Genomic DNA, 17,373 nt, shown 5'->3' on the forward strand with positions numbered 1-17,373 from the left:
AATTATGTTGAGAGTTAACTGGTTTCATAAAGGTATTAAAAACTTTCTTAATGAGCCTAGATGCACACCATATGCAAAAATTAACTTGGAATGTATGATAAGTCTGAATGTAAACCTACATCTATAAGACAAGTAGAAGAAAGCATAGAAGATAACCTTTGTGACCCTGAGTTAGCCACAATTTCTCAGAAAGAAACAAAAAGTACAAAAAATAAAGGAAAAAAGTTCTAAATTGAACTTCTTCAAAACTATTAACTTCTGTCCTTCAACACTGTTAAGAAAATGAAAAGACAGGCCACAGACAGGGAGATAATACTTACAAATGCATAGCTGATAAAGGACTTATGTCCAAAATCTATGAAGAACTCTTATAACTCAGTAAGAAGTCAAACAACCCAGTAAGGAAATGGGTAAAATATTTGGACACTTCCCCAGAGAAATACGGATGAAAAGTAAGCACATGAAAACACACTCAACATAATTGGTTAGTAGGGAAATGCAAATTAAAACCACAATGAGATACCACATTGCACCTTTTAGACCTGCTAAAATCTTCTATAAAACTATCAATACCAAGTGTTGGTGAGGATGTGGAGCTATTGGAGCCCTCATACATTACTAGTGGGACTACAAAATTATAGTCATTTTAGAAAAGAGTTTTGCAGTTTCTTTGGGTTCTCTGAGAAGCAGATGCCTAGACAGAATTAGACATTCAAGAGGTTTGTTAAGGCAAACATTTGTGAGGGTAGATAGGGAGGGAACTGGGGGAGACGGGGTTAGCCGTGGGTTTATGATACAGGTCTAACCTCTGTGAAGAAGAGAAGAAAGGAAGGTGTGTTGGGCAGAAGTCTTAGACTGTGACACACTTATAAGAAAGTTTCAGCAAAGTTGGGCCAAATTTGCCCATCAACCAAGTTCAGCAACTCTCAGGAACAAGTCTGCCTTAGTGTCCCTGCCAAGTTCAGTCACTGGCTAGGAGCAGCTCTTGGGAATCATGAGCTCAGCATAAACATGGTCATGAAGACAATGAGCCAATTATGTTCCCTGAAGCTGGAGATCTGAAAGATGCATTTTCATGGCCACAACTGTCCCCTCCTTATACTACACATACCTACTTCTCCATAGGAGTTCAGGTAGCAGGTTCTCCATGGTTCTTGTGGATGTTTCTTCCTCAGGAGAAACCTACAAGAGGGATTGTTGAAATGTTCTTCCTCCTAGGGACCTAACCCTGTCTTTTCAGCCAGCGGGTTCTAGACCAAAAACGTGGTTCAGACTGGGGAACCGAGCAAAGGATAATAATTTTTAACTGGGGCATGTACCCTCAGCCTCCTGTTCCTCCACTTGGATTCTTTTGTACTAGGTGTTAAGCAGCTTGGCTGCTCATCTATTAACTAACTCTACAACTGTCGAAAATCACGCCCCTTTGGCCGCTCTCTGACCTTCCTGCTCATTATGATAATTGTGGCCTCCTGGGTTTTGGCAGTTAAGCACCATCATCTGGCTTCTACAGCTTGGTGGGGGAGGGGGGACACCATCCGCATAGATATTAATGAGCCCAACTTTATACCCACCTCTTCTGTCAGCCCAAGTTTGCAGATGAGAGCAACCATTGAACTTCTTGGTGGTGCTGGTTTTTCTCTCACCAGCACATTCCTTGTGGTCTTGGTTAATAGTGTGTCTTCTGGGCCCTCCTAAGGAACATGATCTTTTGCTGAGTTATCTTGCCTCACATAACATATCCACTCAAGCATGCCAACTTTCGAGAGCCTCTTTATGCCTTTCTCTACTATCTGCCAGGGCATCTCAGGTATTCCCACTTCACTCAGCTTTGGCCAGGGCTTTCCCTAGAGGTCTAAGGCTACTCTAACAGAGTTTGTCCCATATCCTAGGTCCTTGCTAGGGTATTATGTCCCCTGTCCCTAAAGAGTATATATCTTCAAGTCAATGAATTCTTGCTTACCTAGTCTTACTTTCAGTCTTCTTCTATCCAGCACCCTCAAAGTCTGTTCTCAAGGGTATTCACATGGCTCTTTCCAATACAACCTAGCTAATTCTTGCGGCTCTCTGGGGTATAATCACTTTCCCCCCTTATCAGCCCCAGCACTCCCCCAACCAGGTTATACTGCACTTTAACCCTAGTTATTGGCCTAGCAGCCAAAAGAGGAGGGAAGGGCATCTTCTGAGAGGAGCCTCTGCAGCATCTTTCATCAGCTAGGTTAGTGCTAGTTCTTAACAGGAAAAAGTAGGTCTGCAATTTCCGAGCATTTAGGGGAGTTGTCACAGCCAGCATCCTCACAGGTGTTTATCCAGATGTTCCTGTCCTATTTTTCAGGATCTTAGGTGTTCCCAACTAGGACCCTGATTTAGCATAGCAGACCTGTTTTGGCTGAACATTTCAACATCTCTGGAGTTCTGCAACTTTAATGATTAGATTTTCTGTTGCTCAGCTCTACCTGCTCTTCCACTAGAGTTGGTGAGAGTCTGTTTGTAAGCTACCAAAGAGTCCCTCTGGCTCTCACACCTATTCTTTTTGTTTTGTTTTCCTTTTCTCTTTTTTTTTTTTTTTTGAGTTTTATTTTTTTTATACAGCAGGTTCTTATTAGTTACCTATTTTATACATATTAGTGTATATATGTCAATCCCAATCTCCCAATTCATCCCACCACCACCATCCCCCCGCCTTGGTGTCCATACGTTTGTTCTTTACATGTGTCTCTATTTCTGCCTTGCAAACCCATTCATCTGTACCATTTTTCTAGATTCCACATATATGCATTAATATACGATATTTGTTTTTCTCTTTCTTTTTTTCTTTTTTTTTTTTTTGCGGTACACGGGCCTCTCACTGTTGTGGCCTCTCCCGTTGTGGAGCACAGGCTCTGGACGTGCAGGCTCAGCGGCCATGGCTCACGGGCCCAGCTGCTCTGTGGCATGTGGGATCTTCCGGGACCGGGGCACGAACCCGTGTCCCCTGCATCGGCAGGCAGACTCTCAACCACTGTGCCACCAGGGAAGCCCTGTTTTTCTCTTTCTGACTTACTTTACTCTTTACTCTAGACAGTCTCTAGATCCATCCACGTCTCTGCAAATGCCCCAATTTCATTCCTTTTTATGACTGAGTAATATACCATTGTATATATGTACCACATCTTCTCTATCCATTTGTCTGTCAGTGGGCATTTAGGTTGCTTCCATGACCTGGCTATTGTAAATAGTGCTGCAATGAACACTGGGGTGCATGTGTCTTTTTGAATTATGGTTTTCTCTGGGTATATGCCCAGTAGTGGGATTGCTGGGTCATATGGTAGTTCTATTTTAGTGTTTTAGGACCCTCTATACTGTTCTCCATAGTGGCTGTATCAATTTACATTCCCACCAACAGTGCAAGAGGGTTCACTTTTCTCCACACCCTCTCCAGCATTTATTTGTAGATTTTCTGATGATGCTCATTCTAACCAGTGTGAGGTGATAGCTCATTGTAGTTATGATTTGCATTTCTCTAATAATTAGCCACACCTATTCTTTAAATCGTTAAATTCTTGTTAACAGCTGTTTCTCATTATCCCTCAGTAGGATGTCAATTTAATTTAGCAGTAACTCTCCAACTCTACTGTCTTTGTGGGCATTGTTTCCCTCTATCTTTCAAATGCCTGAACTATTACACCTGCAAGGCATTCACCTCCACCAGGACATTTCCCCCAGATTACTTCTGGTAAAATCTTCAGCAATCAGACCCCCGTTGTGTACTAGGAACTACCAGTACTCCATATACCACTAATGATGGCTTCCTCGTTTCTTACAAAGCAGTAAGTGCCCCATCATACCTGTTTTCTTGTGCTAGCTCAGGTCCTCCAAGGAGCTGACAAGATGGGAGTAGACAGTCAAAGAAATTTATTGGACAAAATGCTTATGAAGGGAAATGGTGAGGGAGCCAGAAAAAGCTGATGTAGTTCTAGAGTCATCCTGTAATTTGAGGCCTTCTATAACTAGGAACCCAGGATGTGTCCCTCTTTAACCATTAAATCTCCTATTTATTCTCTAGGCATTTAGAGAATATTATTCTCTAGATATTTAAGAGTACAAATTATTCATTCAAAAGCATTCAATGGGCAACCTTTGCGTCGCAAGCATTTTTCAGGGGCTTGTTAAAAATATATAAAAGCTACCCTGCATGTAAACAGTTTCTAAAATACATGTTTTTATTAATAAATTCCACTTTCTTGTAGATTGTTTAAAATTCAAAAAAAATCTTTTAAGATTTTTGAAATGTTAAGATGAATTTATGTTTTTATGCAGTTGAATTAAGTGAAGAAAAGAATAAAGAACTGATAGAGAAAAAGGAGGTGGAAATCTCAGAGTTAAATGCAAAGTTAAGAACTCAAGAAAAGGAAAAACAAAGTGAAATAATCAAACTACAGCTAGAGGTAAGTGTTTAAGGCTCTGCTAGATTTGAGGATGCATCCCTTAGTCTAGGCCATACTTTGGTTATTTGTCATCAGAGTGAGATAAATTTCAGGATTAGAAACAACCCTGTGAGAGGGCTTCACACATGCTCATTCTTCATCCATCACATGCAATGCTTAAACCTGGTACAGTACAACTGTTAGCTACACTGCCTTTCAGCACTTGGCCTCAAGGTGGGACTCTTCAGTCATTCAAAAGGTCCTGGTTTCCAGAGAGGGTATTTTCCTCTGACAGCAGAGACAGATAACTCATATTACCTGCATTTTACAGCTGAGTCTATGCAGCCTTTCTAGGACTACCATTCCAGCTGTGGGGAGAGTGTTTCTAATCCTAAACATTACTCTCTCCTCAGCAGAAATTGTGGAACCCTGGTGAACTAACTGGAAATTTCTTTTTCTTTATTTAAAATAAAAAGAGACTAATTTGTTCCCAATAAATATGTAGAAATATAGAGGCAGACAAACCAGATTTTTTTAAAGGGACTTTAAATAGGGCATCTCAAAGGCTGAGGTTCTGGTTCTTGGGTCAAAAGCCTTCTCAGTTGGTTGTTTAATTAGATGTCAGAATCTCAAAGACATTGATATTTTGACAATATATTTGCCCTTTACATTTTTGTCTAGATCCTTCTAATCTCCCTTTCCATCATTCTTCCCTCAGCTTGACTCCCACTTTACCTTACGTTGTTAGAATTCACCTACTTAGTTAAGATAACCTAGTTTTCATGTTCTTTAAAGTTTGGTATCCTGAGGTGCTTGGTGAGATACAGTGTTGAAGATTCTATAATTATTGAGCAAAAGGGGACTGATGTTGACTTTCGAGGCCCTTTGATGCTGTTCCTGCCTTCTGGTCAAGTGTACCCACAAACCACAGTGAGGGATGGATGGCCATCTGATATAAAATAGACTGTGTTTCAAGATTGGCCATCAACTTCTAATCCACTGATTGGGAATGTGCATTTTGTTTACCATCCTGGCTCTGTCACTGGTCTAGCCCAAGTTTGATATACAGAACTCTTTGTTTGATATACAGAACTCTTTGCTATTTATCTTCATTATAACTATAATCCATTTCTCTCCCCAAACCAGAACACAATCTCACAGAGTTTATTCTTAGTTCACAATGAGGCTACATTAAATTCAACCTGAAGGAAAAATTATAATGGAAGATTTTGCAAAAAATATGACTGTAACAATGGCCCATGAGAATTTTTTTAACCCAATTCACTTTAATGCCAAACCAGCAAGAGTTCAAACTAAATCAATAAAATCATATCCAAATTCTACTATTTAGCCTCAAAGTTTCTGCAGAAGGGTATATGTTTTTCTCCCATGACTGTTGATTATACTACATATTCTTTACAAAGTACACTCACAGTAACATGAAAATATTTTTATGTATCTTTAAGTTAACTAGATTCTCAACCCTAATTAACTAGATTCTTAATCCTCCATGATAGAATCAACTGATGTCTTGAGAAAAAAATGATGCTGACCCCACCCCAGAATTTCTAAGGTAGTGTCCAGGTATTTGGTTCTTTAAAAAATCTCCCCAGGTAATTTTAAAATGCAGCCAGGGTTAATCTTGTTTGGGTATTCCTTGTTCTTTCTTAAAGACTTTTCTATCTTCTGTTATACAGTGAATACACTTGAATTACAGATTATATGTCTAAGGATACAATGGATTATACTTATATTTATAGAAACATTTGTTTCTAATTGTTTAACTAAAATGTTCTCAACTTTCTTTTTAAACTTGATTCAGTTTGATGCCAAACTAGCAAGAGTTCAAACTAAATCAAAATCATATCCAGATTCTACTGTTTTGCCACACAGTATCTACAGAAGGGTATGTGAGTTTTTCTTGCACAGCTGTTGCTTAAAAAAATTAATTCTCTTAGTGTGTTTTCATAAAGGTTATATTTACTAACAACATACTTAACAGTTTTCCTTAAAATATATCACACAATAAAGATATTAGATTTTTAATAATCTTTATAAGTCTCTTTCAATTTAAACTAGTAAATCTTAGTAGTAAATTAAAACATTAGAGAAGTCCTCTGACTCTTTGGACCATCTAAGGAATTCCATAATGTACTTTGAACTAAGGCTGATTTACTATTCTGAAGTTATTTAGGTACTCAGATAGCAGATTACTTCTTGTTCAACTCCTTTATTTATGGTTTATAATTTCAAGCTATATAGGGAGAATGGAACAAACTAAAACAAATGGTGCTAATGTGTGTTTTTGTATCCTTGTACCAGTTTTACCCCATTAAATCCCACAAAAGCAAAATTATAGACCTTTCAAAATATGGTATCTTTTTTAATACCTACTTCTACTTAAACCAGAAGCATAGTTTTTGCTGTTGTTCTGTTGTTCCTTGTACTTAACCTTATTATTTATGAACAGCAATAACAAAATTTTTCTGCTCTCTTTAGAAGCTTCAGCATCTTCAAGAAGAAAAGAACAAGGAGATTGCAGTTCTTCGTAATACCATTCACGATTTAGAGCAACGCCTCTCTGTTAGCAAAGATTCTCAATTTAAACTTGCTGGCAAAGATTCTTACTTTAAGCGTAGACGGTTTTGAGTATGGAAGTAAATTCATTAGTTGCTATTTAATTTCTTTAAAAGCAATTGAAAATTCACTTCTATTGTCAATATAACATACTAAGTAATTACAATGAAAACAAAAAACAGCTTTAAACTTCATTGAGTTTATTTAAACAAGTGCACACTTTTGCCAATCGTGTTCTGCATTCTTGCTTAATAGTATCAGCCATAAAAAAGTTCAGGTTTATAGGACTTAGTTTACCTATTGAACCATCATTGACTATGGAAATACTTTCTAAGCAATCAAGAGATAGACAACATTCTTTTATCATTTCCCATCTATCTTTCAAGACTGGCAATCTTAAATTTTAAAGAGTACGATACAATGCTAGACAAAGAAAGCAAGATATAAAGACTTCATTCATATGTGATAGTAAAAATCAAGATATGAGTCTTGGATGTAAAAAAAGTATAAATGGATATCTAAAATGTAATCATAGCAAAATATTCATGTATGAGTATTTCTGGATCTGAAAAGACAGAAATCACTTCTTTCTTTAAAGGTTTAATTTGTTAAAAACGTAAGATTAAAAAGACAAAGATAATATTGTTTGAGAAATAAGTAAAGAAAAAAATGGAAAACATGTCTTTGTTGTTCTTCCTCCATTCTAAGTTGCCGACTATCCAACAGAAACCCCTAGGTCATAGTTTATGTTTCTGTTCTCATGAATGCAAGTAGAATGCTGGAGAAAGAAAAAGAAAAACATAGGAACCAAATGCTGCAACCACCTTTCAGCTGCCCTGTAATAAAAATATGGTTGGGGGTAAACATTTTTTGACTTAAATTTTAAAATGTGGAAGCCAATTTCTCCATGTGTACACAAATCCAATTCCTATTTTTGGATCACTATTAATTAGGTAGCTTATAAAAATGCTGGAGCTGTAATTGTCTAGACTGACTTAGGCAGTACATCCGATTGTAAATGTTTAATCTGAAGGTCATTTTCACATTTCTGCCTTCTTCTCTCAGCTTCATTTGGTGCTGGCTTCTGTAGGCTTGAGCTGCTGACTTGCGTGGCAGGCAGCTGGAGGCAAACGTCACTGTCAAGATTCAGTGACGTGCTCCTCCGCCAGAAGGCCCTGTCAGCTACATAAAGAGGGGAGGTTGTCTTTACACTGTCAGGTGACTGCAGACCCTGTTTTTTCAAATATCAGATGTCGGCAGTGTCATCATCAGCTACTCAGAGCTGATTCTGAATCTTTGGGAAATTTTCAGAGTAACTGATTTATGCATCCACTTCGTCAGAGCTTCTTTTGTGGAAAAGAAAGTTGTAATGCATCTCAGTTCTCTGAGTGACCCTGTCTTTGGTGACCCCTGTGCCTATGGTGGCGATGAAGACCTGAAGGAGGGGGATGCTCAGGGTTATCTGGTGCTTCTGGTTTTGGATACTCTGAAAGATGACCGTTCTCAAGATGGTGATGGTGATGGTGATGGTGATGGTGATGGTGATGGGGCTGTGGAGCCTCGGTTGTTTTTTCCACAGTAGCCAAAGATACATTTTTACAGAAGTCTTCATATTCCAGTGTCTGGAATAAATTTATAAATCACTTACCAGCAAATTTATAGATTTAGCAGGAATGCGTGAAAAAATGATTTTTAAAGGTAACATATAAGAAATTCAAACACTCACTAAGTGATATGATTTGGTATTTTGAAGGTTTTGAAAAGTTATAAATTCCACTGGATTTTAGCATACAACTAATAAATGGTACATTTTTTGGTTGTTTCTGAATTACTTTTGAGAACTTAATAGTGTTTTATTAAAAACAAACAATTTGGTATACGTATGGGTTCCAAAAAACCAATTACTATATTTCATTGATTCTACAATGTATTTTTTTCACATTTTAATATCTTTAAAATTGGAATGCATCCTACTATTGATAGTTTTATAGTATTGTATCCTACTCTAACTGACAGCAGTTTTTAATAACACATAAATAATGTGTCATATAATTGGTGGCATCTAGGATGCAATGAAATAGAAAAACTCCAATTTGATTTGACATATCAGATAATACGATATATCATTTCTATTTACAGATGTTTGTAAACTTTACACATGTTATGAGAATTGTTTCTACATTTGTTTCAATATACCTAGGTATATTTACAACTATTAGGCATTTGTGAAAATGCAGAATGCTGAAAAAAAAGTCCCAAAAAATGAGGAATCAATATTGCTAACATTCATTAAGCACTTAGTATAAGTTAGACATTGAGTTAATACTTTATTTGCATTACTTCAGTCTCCTCATCTGTAAAAGGAGTAAAATAACCCTCACGGTATTATTATGAAGATTAAAATGTGAAAAATGACATAACTAGAGTAATTAAACTGTTGAGCTTCTTAACAACTTAAGTGATTCATTAAAATCTGAATGGCTTTCTTTAGAGTTGGGAAAAATATAAAGGAAGCAGAGCTTCCTTTATTTTAGAAATAAAAATTCAAGATTATTTTTAAACCTGAGTTCGAATTTTGCCCACTTGCTCTGTCAAGGAAACACTGTTTGGAATTATTTTCCTTCTCAGTTTGAGAGGAAAAGAAGTTTAGTTAATACAAGTTAAAATCAATTCCTTGAGTATCTTTTTTATAAACCACTTGTAAATATAGTGTCTCTCATGACAAGGAATAAATATTCTCATGGTTGTTAAGAGAGAAATATCAGTAATGAATAAAAAAGTTATTCCATTGTGAAATAAATGCAGTAATTCCAAGTGCACTGTGTAAGGGCTTCACAGAAAAGCTGACAGTTTTACATTCTTGGTAAATTAAGTAGTTATCTGGGCCCCAATTCCACTTCAGGTAATGCCATGGATAATCTTTGCTATCACTATGCTCTTATATGAGCACATTCAGAATATTGCAATAATGTATTTTATGTTGGCTGAATTCTTTAAGTACTTATATTCATGCAATATCATTCGGTGGTAATTGAAATACGTAATCTACGTTGATTTTTTTGTTTTCTAAACTTCTTCTAGATAAAAGCAGCAATATGGATCTTGAAAAGACGTTTTAAAGTATATGTTACATAAAAGGAAGCATATGTAATTATATTAATAAAAATTACTGTTGTAGTTTATTTTTAGTACACCAACAGAAACATTGACTAGCTAGTCATGAAACACTAACTTACTTAAATAGTTCTTAAAAGATTTCCTCTTTTCTCTAAGTAAAAATAATTGAGAAAAATACCTTGAGAGAGCAGTTTCCACATTTACTTTCACAGTAAACAGACTTAATGGAGTCTTCTACATATGAGAAAGTTAGGAAGGAATAAGGCAAACCAAGATGATATACAAGGCGGCCACATCTGAAAAAAATAACAAAGTCATTACAGTATTTTCTGTATCATGATCCTACTCATGCACCATCTGGGATAGGTACTGTAGGTTCAATGGTCTTATAACTAAGACCCTTTCATAACTTCAGTAAATTTCCTTGAATGGGGTCTCAAAGAACCTCCCTGGCACTGTATACCAGGTCAGGTCACGACAAGACTATAGTGAGTCTGATTTTGAAATGTGAAATAGATATGTCACAACAAATAATGTCAAAACTATGCAATCTAGTTATTGTGACTTGGTCAAATACAATTTTGTAATTGACTTGTAAATTCTATCAATGCTCAAACCACTGACATCATAAATTGGGCTCTGCAAATCACACGATCCTTTCATAACTGCTAAAGCAGCACAAATTCCACACAAGAAGAAATCACAGCATAACAAAAAGATCCTCAAGTCTTGGCCAGTAGCCCACTGATTTAAAAAAATATCTGATGCAACAAAAATTTCAGTACGGTGAAAGAAATGGAAATACAACGCCTGGCATTTTCAGAAATAGTGGAGTTGAAATGTCCTTCTTACCCCTATTTTACCCTGTATATACAATTTTATATGACTATCAAAGGGTTACGCTTTGCAACAGAATAAGAAGTTTGCAATCCTAAAAGAATGACATGTAATATTAAAAATATTTAGAGTAAGACCAAGTAGGTCTTAGGCCTTGGCAGAGTCTGGCTTACCGTTCCTGAAGAGCCAAAAAAAAAGAAAAACCAGCACCAACTAGAAACATTGGTGATGTCAAATTTATTTATTTATTTATGTATTTTTTGGCTGCATTGGGTCTTTGTTGCTGAGCGCGGGCTTTCTCTAGTTGCGACCAGTGGGGGCTACTCTTCCTTGTGGTGCTCAGGCTTCTCGTTGCGGTGGCTTCTCTTGTTGCAGAGCACAGGCTCTAGGCACGCAGGCTCAGTAGTTGTGGGTCGTGGGCTCTAGAGCGCAGGCTCAGTAGTTGTGGCACACGGGCTTAGTTGCTCCGCGGCACGTGGGATTTTCCCGGACCAGGGCTCGAACCCATGTCCCCTGCACTGGCAGGCGGATTCTTAACCACTGCACCACCAAGGAAGTCCCAGTGATATCAAATAATGTATGTGTTGAGGTTCCTTGAAAATACAAACGTTTTACTCATTCATGGAATCAAAAGCAGATTCATGCCGATTATACCTAAATAATTAACATATTTTATAGTTCAGAAATGCAGGCATGTAAACTTAAAATTTAGTAATTAGATTAGAGATAAGCAAGTGGCCTGCAAAGTATGGTTATTCATCTGCAAAATTTTTAAGTTAGAATTGTATGTGAGGTACAAATTGATTCTTTTTTAAATTTAATCAGAATGCTAATTTACAGGGGAAAAAAGTATAGTCAATTTTCTTTATTTCCCTACTGGAGTGGTGAATTCCCTTGTGTGAAAAGAAGTCATTTCAAAAATACTAAAACCAAACATTTGAACGGGCTCACTTTGAAACTGAGTATTGGGTAATAAAAGCAGATGTGTTATTTTAAATTACTTATTAAATACAAAGCAGGTATCTTTTAATTTGGGGGGTGGGTGTGTATGCATATATGTATACATGTGTGTACACACCTGTCATATATGAGGAAGTCATCTTTATTTCCATTTAAGAGAGTCCAGACATCTGTTTGGTTTTCTTCTTGTTGGTAAACAGGAATATGTTCTGAAACCTTATTTTTAAGATGCACATAGTTTAATCGAGAAGAGATTCCTTGATGATTAACAACAACATAAGAGATGTTTGAATATCCTTCTTTCTCCAGTTTTACTCGCAGGTCTTCCAATCTAAAATATTTGGAAAAAATACAAAAAAATGAATAATTTTATTTAATTTTATTTTAGTGACTTCTCCCTTTTTCCTCACTCTATTTTCCTAAATGAAACTCTTGTTATTTTTTACTTAACTCATACCTCTTTTTTGCATTGTTTTAAAAGACTAAAACTTTTGTTTTTCTAATTATTTATTGAGCACTTATGCTCAGTTAAAACAATAAGCTAAGCGCTTGCACAAACATCAGCTCATTTAGTCCGCAAATTAATCCTGTGAAGGGTATATTTTTAAGCCATCTCGCAGTTACAGAGAATTGTACCCAATAAATATTTGGCAAATAACCCAACAAATATATATTTATAAATTTGTTAAATGACTCAAGACCTTTGGTGGCAAGTCTAGTGTTCATTCTACTCTAGCAAAGTTCTCGTCTCTGCTTCCTATATTGAAACAACTAATCCATTTCCAACAGTACAATTTAGAACATTTTCATTACACAAGTAGTACATATTTAGTAGGGTACTACAAAATACAGGTACACAAAAAGAAGAAGCTTCCATAGCCCCAGGAAAACAACTGTAAACACCCTCCTAGTCTTCTTTCCTCTAACATATTCTAGGCAAACTTGTATAGTTTTTCAAAAATGCAATTTAATAAAAATATCTTTTCTATTTTTATTTTATTTTATGTATGTATGTATTTAATAGCTATCCCCTTAAGAAATGCTAGACCACAGAAAGACTACCTTACCTAGATGCCTGCAATATGCACAGGTATCAGCTGGCTTGAAGAAGAGCAACCACCGTCACTGAACCATAGGAGTTCAGCATGGGGTCTTGATCCTTTATGCTCCAGGCTGGAGGTTGCTTACAAAAGGAGCTCTGCCCCTGGCTCTCTGTTCCTCCCGTGGGGAGGAGACAAAGAGCCAGGGCCAGCCCCAGGCCTCTCCACATTGCTGGGGCTGTCCTGTAAAAGAGAAAACCTTTCTGTCATCTTCACAGTCATAACAAGGAATTTCTATAAACCCAGCAGGTACAATTCTACTTTGTACAAATATCTAGCCAGTGGATTCTGTCTCCATGTTGTTGGACTCACTACGTTGGGCCTCTTAGCCCCAAATCTCCCTGTAAAGGGGAAAAGATCAGCCAGAGTCAGGGAAGCTGTCAAAGTACCTCTTAACTATCTGGCTTAGCAAGATACTTTAGTAAGCATGCAATGGAGATCTGCCTGAACAGGCAGCCAAGTACTTCTCTAGTAGAAGATATATGCCTAGGAGAAAATACATGTCTAAGGAAATTTTGAGAATGTGGCCTCTACAACCAAGTAACATTCTGCAAACATGATTTGATTTTTATTTGAGACACACCAAGTTCTCCCTGCTTCTCTCTATCCTCTACCAATCTAAGAAAGGAAAGGGTAAGTAGGGGATTCTCCACAGAAATGAAAAGACAGCACGGAAAGAGAACCCAGGAAGAAAGAAGGTGGCAGTGAGGGCAGTCTACCAACGTGAAGAGATTCAGATGTTACTGCCTACCAAAATGTTGCTATCACATCCAAGACAAACACCAACCAATGAAAAAACACCAGACCAGGAAGAAGTACTGCAAATCACTGGCCCCTGTACCATTTAAGATTCACTGGAATCTACACTCGATTAGTCTACTTCTTGGCTACCACTACATTCAGGAAGTTCCTGTGACTAGATAGCACATTCTTAGGTAAAAAAGATGACCCCTCTGAGTAGGAAATACTCAGACAAGAAATGTACAAGTATTAAATACATGACAAGAAATATTCCCAAAACAAGGGCTAGCGCTCTCTGCAGAGAGGTACAAATAAAACACGTGATTTGTAGACAGGTGGTGGAAAAAAGAGCATATTCAGCAGAGATAAGCAGAGAAAGAAAAATCCATACATTTATATGCAAACATGATTTAATTTTTATTTAAGACACACTAAGTGAATCAGATAAAGTAATCAGGCTCATTTTGATATAAAAGTCTGAGGGGCTTCCCTGGTGGCGCAGTGGTTGAGAGTCCGCCTGCCGAAGCATGGGACGCGGGTTCGTGCCCCTGTCTGGGAAGATCCCACATGCCGCGGAGCGGCTGGGCCCGTGAGCCATGGCCGCTGAGCCTGCGCGTCCGGAACCTGTGCCCCGCAACAGGAGACGCCACAACAGTGAAAGGCCCGCGTACCGCAAAAAAAAAAAAAAAAAAAAAAAGTCTGAGGGAGAGAGATCAGGACAAAATTCCAGAACTAGGAAGTTGGCACATTTTCAGGCACTGATCTGGGATTAAAAAAGTAAAAGTACTTGGGCAGGGGGGAGGGTGGGCAGCTAACGATAAGTTACCTAGAGTGAACCCAGGGTTAAGAGGGGAGTAGAAAGGCTAAAATCAGATTGATTTGGGCTCTAATGCACTGGTAGCTATAGAGAGAACTTTTAAAAACCTGCTTATCTTTCACATTATTTGACACCACAAAATTCCTAGCTATATAGAATATCTTGGTAAAAGCCTAACTAAAGGAAGAGAAATAAAGGGGGGGGGTGTTAAGAGAGGATAAATTAAATAATTTATTAAGGCCATCCCAACTATTCTAATATCTTTAAAATTCCAATACTTAAAAAAAGGAGAGGATATATCTGGACTAAATCTAGGGAATTTCTTTAGGATAGTACTTATACTGATGATACAATTATCCTTCTTATAGCTACCATTTATCGAGCATTTATACAACTATTTGCAGGTAGCACAAAGCACTTTTTTAATATCATGTCAGTTAATCCTTACAACTATGTGACCATTATCTCCTTTTGCAGTTGAGAAAACTATGGCTAAGTGACAGCTTAGGCATCTTGCCCAAGTCCACACAGGTACTAAGTCACAGGGAAACTGGGTTCAAACTGGTTCTACTAATTCCAACACATGACCTCTTAGCTACTGCAATATATTGACCGTTTTTAGCTGGGTCATCTTTAGTAACTATAGTAGCCAGGATCTGGGTTTTTTTAATGCCCTAAGATGACAAAGAAAACATCAAAATTATTCAAGCTATTTTGTTTCTTACTAGAATGGCTAGATCTTCCCTACTTTCTAGAATATAAATTCAGTAGTTATAGACCCCAGCATAAACTCAGCGCCTGGCGCCCTTACTTTGCATACCATTCCAATGGGCTGGAGAGTGAATACAAATGAAAAGGCTATCTCACCCATTGCTCTCATTTACTTTTTTGATGAAAAAATAACAGAAGCCATTGGCAGAGTGGATTACAGAGTTCACACTTTCAGATTTTCCTCTGTTACTATAATCAATAGGCTGTTCAACTTTGTTTCCTTAAAATCACTTTTTACATAATAAACTTTTGATTAATTACAGCTGTCAGACAACCATATAAAATAATGTAGATAAATAACAAAACTAGATTTAGTGGAAGCTGATGCAATAACCGTTAAAATGTAGTTATGAATTTCACTAATCTCACCACTTTCAATCACAAAACCTAGATTCACTGGCCACATACAGAGCTACATTTGTTTAAAATTTCCCATCAAAAGGCAAAACACGCAGAAACTTCTTCCACCCTCTTCCCCTAACCTTCAGACCCGCATCTGAGGGTCCCCCCTCATTCTCCTGAAAGCACCCATCACCACGTAAACTGCGAGGCATTGCGTTTAATCGCAGATCACCCGATTCTGACATGGGTTTTAACTCTTTCAAGGATGATCACTTCCGCACAGTGGACCAAACCTGCTCTCCCTTCTTTTTTTTTTTTTTTTTAACCTTGAAACTGCTCACAATATCCCTGGCCATTTCTACAGCACTGTAGAAAGGCCATATCTCAGTCTCTGCTCTTCAAACCCACAGGCTGTTTTGCCCCTAGAGCTCTCACTCTGCATTTCTGCAGGAAATATTTAAGCTTGAACATATAATGTTGCCTATGTAACATCACAACTTTTTGCAGAGGAAAAGAATTCAATTTCTCCAGCCTCCTCTGCCCGCATCGTCATCCTCAGCTGTGCAGAAAGCAGGGCAAAAATCAGCAAGAACTGTTAGTGTCCCCACTGCACTCAGCGTTTAGACTCTTTTGTTCTTTCTTTTGTATTACTTTTCTTTACCCATCTCTTTTCTTCAAATCTATTCTAAGGACAGAAATATTTTATCAAGACTCAAAAATCAAATCATTTACCAAACTGTCAAGGAATCAAGTTTGGAAAAACACGAAGTTTCTACTTACACAAGCCCTTCCGACTAGCTTGCTGCTTCCTTTCTCTCGCTCAGCTGGGGCAGCTCCACAAAGCCACAGCCAGAAACTCGCATATTTATAGTCCCTGTTGTCTACCTCGCCCCTCAGCTATAGTCCAAAGTTCAATGCCCACTCAGGCTGTGACCTGGCTAGCAGAGACAACCTCTGACTGATTATTGCAACCAACTTTTAAAAAGTAGCAAGTGCTGGCATGCACAAAATGGGGGCGGGGGGGAGTTTTTGCAATTACTGATTTATTCCCTATCCTTTTTAGACACCCCAGTAGCTAGGATTTAATGGTACAGTCGGGGGCGGGAGGAAGGGCTAAGGGTAAGAAGGCCTGCAAGTTATGCTCTTTTCCAAACTATAATAGGGAAAAACATTTGCTGAGCCAGCGAGGTAAGCTGTCTTTTTAAAAAAAGAAAAAAATTTTTTTTTCTTTTACTTTGTAGTGGTCAGGTGCTAGCCTAACCCAAACTGTGTGAACTTGGTTAGAAAAGTCACCTGGTGTTTCAAATCTTTCCTGCTGTTACAGACCTACTTAGATTATTTTGCAGTGGTTAAAACCTGAATCTCTGTGGGATCTCACAGGACTTCTGTTCTTTTCTTTTTCATTTAAGGAAAGGAATAAGGAAAGAGACCTCTTATCTGAGAGATGCCAGGCCTCATTTTTCTCATCACAGAAGTCCCACTCCCAGGAAGACCTAGGTATCCCACAGAAGCTTTTAACGATCTATTGTAAATTCTTTACAAATTTAAGTACCATACAAATAAGTTAGCTGTGATAGTAGCTGAACATGGAAAAGGATATGGAAATTTCAAAAGGTACAAATAAAATGGAAAATTCCTACCCTTTCAGAAAGGGATACATTCTCTCCACTAACTGCTACAAATGAGCACACGCATGATAGGTAAGGCA

General features: G+C 37.6%; 2 protein-coding genes and 1 long non-coding RNA gene across 3 annotated transcripts in view; 1 reads left to right on the forward strand and 2 right to left on the reverse strand.

Moving 5' to 3' along the window:
- LOC307183326 overlaps positions 1-3,854 on the reverse strand; it is a 41,525-nt gene extending 37,671 nt beyond the window's left edge. Inside the window, exons 1-3 of the long non-coding RNA XR_013827444.1 lie at positions 3,825-3,854; positions 1,572-1,691; positions 1,112-1,182 (exon numbers count right to left, since the gene is read on the reverse strand). This is a non-coding gene — a long non-coding RNA (uncharacterized lncRNA). The remainder of the gene's footprint in view (positions 1-1,111; positions 1,183-1,571; positions 1,692-3,824) is intronic.
- The window catches only part of CCDC152 (coiled-coil domain containing 152), a gene marked incomplete at its 5' end in the record, with an annotated part of 24,673 nt that extends 16,773 nt beyond the window's left edge, over positions 1-7,900 (forward strand). Inside the window, 3 exons of the mRNA XM_079915678.1 lie at positions 4,297-4,424; positions 6,226-6,309; positions 6,903-7,900. Coding sequence (XP_079771804.1) covers positions 4,297-4,424; positions 6,226-6,309; positions 6,903-7,052 — 362 coding nt within the window. The 3' untranslated portion in view covers positions 7,053-7,900. The remainder of the gene's footprint in view (positions 1-4,296; positions 4,425-6,225; positions 6,310-6,902) is intronic.
- SELENOP (selenoprotein P) lies at positions 7,197-16,615 on the reverse strand. Its single transcript, XM_079915677.1, is given in 7 exon segments — positions 7,197-8,242; positions 8,244-8,251; positions 8,254-8,602; positions 10,276-10,393; positions 12,013-12,225; positions 12,962-13,177; positions 16,446-16,615. Coding segments are annotated over 6 exon segments (1,086 nt in total). The 5' UTR covers positions 13,165-13,177; positions 16,446-16,615; the 3' UTR covers positions 7,197-8,047.
- Positions 16,616-17,373: the final 758 nt, after the last annotated feature.

The sequence above is a fragment of the Stenella coeruleoalba genome (assembly GCF_951394435.1).
Source record: "Stenella coeruleoalba genome assembly, chromosome: 3".
Classification (NCBI taxonomy): Eukaryota; Metazoa; Chordata; class Mammalia; order Artiodactyla; family Delphinidae; genus Stenella; species Stenella coeruleoalba.